The 7311-nt window shown below is 38.2% G+C and overlaps 1 protein-coding gene across 1 annotated transcript; it reads right to left on the bottom strand.

Annotated features, from left to right (window-relative positions):
• Nucleotides 1–4127: 4127 nt before the first annotated feature.
• Nucleotides 4128–7311, bottom strand: ptmab (prothymosin alpha b). The gene is made up of 5 exons (XM_056744494.1): nucleotides 7153–7311; nucleotides 5190–5255; nucleotides 5012–5093; nucleotides 4839–4927; nucleotides 4128–4739 (listed from the first exon to the last, which is right to left on the bottom strand). The coding sequence occupies exons 1-5, from the start codon at nucleotides 7195–7197 to the stop codon at nucleotides 4695–4697; spliced, it is 327 nt and encodes a 108-aa protein (XP_056600472.1). The 5' UTR covers nucleotides 7198–7311; the 3' UTR covers nucleotides 4128–4694.

Raw genomic sequence — 7311 nt, 5'->3', positions numbered from 1 at the left:
CAAGCTTGGAATAGGATCAGTGCCGCTGTCGCACGCACAGACACTGCTAGAGACGCGCTCTTCACCATCAGCTCACACACACATAGACTCACACTCTGGAATCCTACCAAAAGCTAATATTAGAAAGCAAGAGTCGTTCCCTGTGGTCGAGAGGTGGGAGGAGATGGCGTCATCCGCCGCGATTGTCCCTCCGTGCACGCACATATGGATCAAGAGAAGCCGAAATGTGGAGCGTCCCGAGAAATTCTGATACGTTGTGTCAAAGTGCGATTGCTGTGCAAATGTGTCACCTAGTGGACAAACACACATATGGCGACAGGATACAAAACCGATGAGGCTCAACAGCCAACGGAGCGGAAGACTGACTTTTTATTTAAACACATTCTTTGTACACTTCAGAAAAAATCTGAGAGATTTTAATGGATTTAATGGTTACGACTGCTAGTTTTGCTGGAATCTATAATAGTCTCCATCGGTCTGTACTGGTAATGTGTTGGTTTATTTTGATGGCAAATGGAAACCAATGGCAACTTGTTGAAACCACTAAATCCCAATGGAGTAACTTTATTCCAAACCTGTATGACTTACTTCTGCAGAATACAAAACTGAAAGAACACTGGCAACCACACAGTACTTGACTTCCATTTTATGGACACAGAACTGCTGAGACATTTCTCAAAATATCTAAATTAACAGAATAAAGAATCATATACAGGTGTTGATCAACACAGTGATAAATGATGACAGAATTTTAATTTGGGGCTGAACTATCCCTTTAACACTTATACAAGGGGACCCAAAAACAAGAGAGATGTACATCTCGACCTTATTTCAAACCCATCTTGTTTTCCCAGGACACTCGCTCCAATTAATCTCATTGGGTTGGACAAGCAGACACAGCATTGCCTTCAGGGGCAATTAATATCGTCCCCTGGTGTTGCTCTCAGTGGCTTTTGCCGTATCCACTACAAGATGTCCCTTGACTATATACGTTACCAAGCAAAATCTTGTTTTGCTTTAAAAGGTGAGGTAACAAAAGGCGAGCTGGTGTGCTGGGGTCAATGGGGTGGTGGCAGCGACAGGGTGGGTTCAAACACCCCCCCACCCCCAAAGTTTCCTTTTTTCCTGGGTGTTTTTTTAAATGACCAATTCAATGCCCCAATGGGTACAGCTGGTCATGTCTCTATTTTAAAAAGGGAAACGGCCACCTGCATTTGTATAGGGTGTAAAAAAATGGCTTTGGAACTTACCATTGATGAAAGGTAAAGTTAAACTAACAATTGCTTGATGATAAAGTTTGGTAGAAGTCATGTGAATGTTGAAGAAAAGTTATTTTAAATAGATTGATACCACAGTATCCTTTTAAATAGATTGAAAATCATTGTATCGTGGTCTGTAGAATGTTGGTAAACAAACAGCACTGGTCCCAATTCACTTCTATTGCATGGACACAAAACCAATGCAAATGAAAGGCGGCCAGTTAACAACATTCTTCTAAATATCTTTTTATTATGCTATGTGGATGAACTTAAGTCATAAAGGTCTGAAATTACATGTGTTAACAGAATTGACAGAATTTTTATATTGGGTGAACTATCACTTTAAGGTTAAATTACTTATAATGTCTATTTAAATTCAGATATCTTCTTTTTAAAACCAATTTTTTTAAATATACAACAATCTGAAAATAAACATATCTTCATTATTTATTAAAACAGGTTTTCTATCAGAGAGTGACACTAGCTAGCTGTGCTTTATTCAATTTGTGCTTAATTAACTATGAACCATTTGTTTCTGTGTAAAACGTGTGTGTTTACAACTGGTTCCATACAGTAAAATGGCAAAATATTTTAGTTTCTTATTAAATATTAGGCTTATTTTATAATATCTTAATTTAAACTATTATTATTTATATATTTTAATAGCATAAATGTTTGTATTGCCTATTATATATTTTATATTTTATTTCATTTGTTCGACTCATAGCTCCTGGGACCACAACACATTTCTGTGTATTTTGCTCTTATTCTTTTTATATATACACTCACATTTTTAATCAATTTTATTGCTGTTTTATTGTTTCTTAAAATCTAAAGTATTTGTGATCTTAAATCATTTGCATTTTAAAGAAACGTTTTATTTCTTTCTGTCAATCATTTTATGTAAAGCGCTTTGAATTGCCCTTGTGTATGAAATGTGCTATATAAATAAACTTGCCTTGCCTTGCCTTGTGTGCACTCACTGGGCGAATTAACTCACTGTTAATCTGATTCAGAGTATTTATCTGGTTCAATTTAGTTACTGTCCAATACCAAAGATCACCAGTAGGCGGGAGGAGAGGACGTGAGAAAGGAATCAAACAGCGCGTGTTTCCACAACTGAGAGCTTCACATTCTGCTGTCAGATCAACCGAGAACACATGCGGTCTGCACATCGATGTGATTGAATTGTTATAAAACGATCCTAGACATGGTGGGCTGTTTTAAACGTCATTTTTCAGACGACTTTAAATTAAACAAAGATATGTATATGTTATAGGCTATTTCTGTTCAACGGAACACATGTAAACGGATTGAGGAGAGCTAACGGGGAATCCATCGATCCACAGGACTCTTATTATGTCAACGTCTTTGGTAAGAGAAGAATTAATCAATATAATTAATCTCATTACTTGAACCTAAGATTTAGATCAAATATAATTATATCTATACTAGTCTACAGTTTGCTGGAGAAAAATAAGAGCTGCAATTTCATTCATGTAAGTTTGAATGTGTGAACTTGCTGCTGTTATTTAATGCATGTTTTTAAAAACAATTCTCATTTTCACTTCCTCCATAGTGGAACTACTGAAAATACGTTCTTGTATTATCACAAACGTTTTTATGCATAAGATATGTGTCTTCTCTGAGCTTTCTATCAAGACAGGCCAAATTATATTTTTGAGGTCACTGAACATTAGGAGCCAAAATGATGACATGAATTAACTTGTAGGCCTTGTGTTTGATAGATTGGTGTCTTGCTCTTGTCACATACCAATAGTATTGCTGAAGTCTCGCACTCAAGCTGCTGCCTGCATATTGAGATACACTTCAGTGAAGGCTGGTCGACAGCTGCCATCTGGTCTAGACTGAGCAGCTCAACTGTTATCAAGATCAAAGCGCATGCTTACACACCAAAAACTAGGTAATGTGAGTTTGGGAAAAGAGTAATAAGGCACTTTATATCAAAGGTTAAGATACTGTTGCTGTACACATTCAATCATGGAAGATGAGTGGATTTCTTCTCCTGTTTCTCTTGTGCACCAAGATTTATTAAAACAGCCATGAGAGCAAACCGGTCCAAAAATTATGTGGTTGCTTTATTCTCATACACACTTTCACTTGATAACTGACTCTGACGTGTAAGCCTGAAATATTAGCCATGGCACAAAATAGTACATTACTCAGACAACATACACGTTAAGTACACATTTACAGAGCCATCTACATTGCTTTTAAAAGTCTTGTGAGGAAATACCAGAATGAGGATGCAGTTGTAAAGTGTGTCTGTGTTAAAAGCTTCGAGGCAGAATTAATATCCTCTGAGAAACTGGATTTAAATCAGCCATGAGATTTAGCACTACTGATGGAAAAACCTCTAGTTGAAATCATAGGCTTCTGCTGGCAAACAAAACAGACATTGCTCTGATCACAAAACTGTTTAGAAGAATTTTCTTTTTCCTAAAAGCAGTTGATGAGTCACTTTTATTCTTTGTATTGTTTTTGTCACCCACTTGACCTTAAAGATTAAAGCTTGAGTTATATGTTAGTCATACCCTCTTTGTTTAGGTGGCCTTAAAATAAAGCATCTTTTAATGAACCTCATCTACTTGACATTCTAAATGTATAGGTTGGTGTAGGAAAGAGTATAACAACAAGTATAGAGCTTCTCATCAAGGCATTAAGGAAGGAAGGATGTGCTTTTTATGAATTGACTTGATGGAAGCAGCTCATCAGATGTTAATAGATTCTATGAATTATACAATAGTTTAAAGTACTGACATTAGATCTGTATTGCTCTTTGCATAATTCATTTTAACCAAGTTAAGTTTTGGCATCTGATAATTTACAGAGGTCCGAAACAAAAAGTGGTTATCACTCACAAAATAAAAGTTTATTGTTGAACAACAAACTTCACACATACAACAAACAGGCCCAGGTAAAACAAATAATGTAGACAAAAGAAAATAAAAGAAACCAAAACTCCTTTTCTTTGGCCTAGCCCTCCCATACAAAAACAAGTTTATGGTACAACTAAAGATCATACATAAAATTTACTGGAATGCTCAAGAGTTCAATGGCTGTAAATTTTTACATGTTGTCTTATTTTGAAACATCGAGACATGGTCAGACAAGTAAAATTTCATAAAGAAGCACCGTTTTGGTCACAGGAGATCATGATAAAGTGACTGATCTCTTCACAATATGTACAAAAATATAAAATGTAAATAAAAATACAAACAAATCCTTGTCTTGTGTATTTCATTGCAAATCTGGGTTGTGGTCGATCCTCTAGAAAATTTTGAATTGGGGTCAGTTGGTTGACAAACTTGAAAATGACCATGTTTTATGTATTTGAGTCCTGTATGCCACTGGCTTAAACGGTTGCGTTAAAGCAGAGGCATATACACCTGCTCAGAAGTATGAAATCCTCCCTTAATCATCATCTTCCGTCTTCTTCTTCTTGGGGTCAACATCGTCCTGACCGGAGAAAAAAATGCATTATTAAAAGTGCATTGCTTTTATTAACGACGCAACAAGATAAAAAGCATTGCTTAGCTTTACTGTTCATGCCCATACCTCATCATCTTCGTCATCATCCTCTGCCGCTCGTTTTGTTCCTCCACCGAGATCATCATCATCTTCCTCATCATCCTCATCCTCATCACCTGCAGGGATGGATCATTAGCCATGCAATTATGACATTTTCAAACATCTTCGTTTTGTCACATGAAAAAAAATGTTTCGCCAACCTTCTCCTTCCTCTTCGTCTTCCTCATCCACTTCATCTTCCTCCTCATCATCAATTTCTGGCTCTCCATTCTCTTCATTCTCCTGATCATAAATTGTGGGTTAAATCGGAATTCTAATGACACAAAACACAAAAATCTTAAGTAGATAAGAACTAAATTAGCCAAGTAGATAATTCACCTTTCCATTAGTTGTCTCCTTTCCATTTTCCTTTTCCTCCTCAAGAAGCTTCTTTTCCTTCAGGTCCTATAAAAAAAATAGAAGATTAAAAAAATATGTTTAGTGTAAACATTAACTGACCAACGTGCCGAAACGTTCAACCTCGTCAGATTGGAGCCATCTGTGGCCAATAGGCAGTGTCAGTGAAGATTACGATTGACGTGAGCAAAACGCCCCCTATGCGCACACGTTTAAATTGCACCTCTAACGACACCGTCTGACATTGACACCTCATTGGCTGAAGCAAAGCCTTTTGCTGTCCGTCAACGACTCCTGCTCCCGCCTCTAACCGAGCGGCCTCGTTTGTAATCTGACACTTTAGTGCAATTCAGCTAATGTGGATATTGAATTTAAACGATTTAGAAGCATAACCATATTTCATCGTTTCGGTACTCGTTTAAACGCAAATCCCAAACGGGATGTTTATGCTACCAAACAAGTAGATATTTAAAAACCATGGGATCATTGTGGGTCAGTGAGCTGATGCCGAACTATACTAAGGACAAAGGAAGAACACGCGTGGCTTTCACCGTCCACCCACCTACCCAGAACACGACAGAGTTCGGTGCGCCAGTCATCACCGCCGTCAAGTTAAACTGGATTTAGGTCGCGCAGTCGCAGAAAAATAGGAAAGTGAAGCAAAAATGTGTTCTTTGATTTCGCCCCAACGCATGTCCATTTAAACCCTACCCCGCCAAGTTAAATATATTATACGCTTAGAAACATTATCATTCATTCGTTTATATAATCTTTAGCTCTTAAGCCGTTTATCAAGCACATCAACTAGGACCGCCCCCATACATTTTCACCGACGCCTGTCTTCAAACTAATAAACCAAGGAGCCCACGTTGCCGTCGTAGATAGAGAAAATTAACTCGTCGCAACATGCCGCTGACATAATTTGACAGATTAGACGAACGCTGCGCGTTCACCTGCCGTGATTGGTTTAAAAGGCGCTGAAGTGCAAGTCTGCATCGCCACTACAATTTCTTTTTTATCAAACCGTTCGGATCTCAAATACATTATTTCCTTACTCCGTGCAAGTCAAAAATGATCAAACTTTACAAATGTAGCATTTAGATTCGAAAACGGATGCATTGCGGCGTCATTCGGAGTTCCGCGTATCGTCTGCATCAGAAACATCCATTATCGGACATGTAGTTAAAAGCCGAGTCGACCAGCACTTCATCAAAATGATCACGAACTGGTGTGCAAAATTCCAGCAGGTGCACAAGCGATTCATATTTCGATTAGTTTTGAACAATCTGTTTGACTCGAAGCCGCGGAGACAAACCGGCAAACTTTAAACCTCGAAAACATCGACCAATTCCCAATCCCGCGGTAATGTTTGTTATCAACACGCTAGCCGGTAATGAATGAACAGACGTACAGTAGCTAAACGAAAACTCAACGCAGTGAGAAGTTGTTAAAGAACGTAGATAGGCTATAAAATGAGAAGTTAGAAAGAACGAGTAAAATTGTGTAACCTTTAATATGCCGAAGAAGACATGTGAAGCGCATCGCGAAAGAATTATACGCTTAAGCAACCTTGCTTTATTACGGTAAAGCGGGTAACGTCCTCGATTAACATCGCCGCTGTTCAAAGGAGAACCGACACGCTTGTATAAACAAAGAACCCGCGCGCGTAGACTGTTACATTCCGGACAATGAGAAACTGCGCTTGAATTCCGCACGCGCTATAATAAGTCATTACAATGTATCAATTTAAAACAATGTACATTTAAATCACTTGAACGGCTACACCGCGTTCGTTCTCCGCACTCGTCATAATCCGGAATCGGCTCTTTCCGGCTAAACTACCTCCAAAAATAACCCACGCTTTCACATGAAATCTGAAGTGTGATACAAATGAAACGGAGAAATGGTTTGAAGGAGATTTCGTTCATCTGAAGGCATATCTTACCTTTGCGGAGATCTCCTTCGCGGAATCAACTTTCGTATCTGCCATAGTTAATATTGTGTGGCAATAAAATTAGGAACGGAGAAAAATGCAAAAATAATCCGCCTGTCTCCTCCAAGAAACACTATTGTAATGAAGCTTTCTAATGCCGACGGCATGTGA

The sequence above is a fragment of the Triplophysa dalaica genome, chromosome 3, assembly GCF_015846415.1.
Source record: "Triplophysa dalaica isolate WHDGS20190420 chromosome 3, ASM1584641v1, whole genome shotgun sequence".
Classification (NCBI taxonomy): Eukaryota; Metazoa; Chordata; class Actinopteri; order Cypriniformes; family Nemacheilidae; genus Triplophysa; species Triplophysa dalaica.
This window is presented reverse-complemented; position numbering and strand designations above follow the sequence as displayed.

What these genes read in the sequence shown, in the direction of transcription:
- ptmab (XM_056744494.1), bottom strand. Translation starts at nt 7,197, where the DNA reads ATGGCAGATACGAAAGTTGATTCCGCGAAGGAGATCTCCGCAAAG. An exon ending in AGGAGACAACTAATGGAAAG is followed by an intron (nt 5,094 to 5,189) that starts GTGAATTATCTA and finishes ATTTATGATCAG; the next exon opens with GAGAATGAAGAGAATGGAGA. An exon ending in ATGATGACGAAGATGATGAG is followed by an intron (nt 4,740 to 4,838) that starts GTATGGGCATGA and finishes TTCTCCGGTCAG; the next exon opens with GACGATGTTGACCCCAAGAA.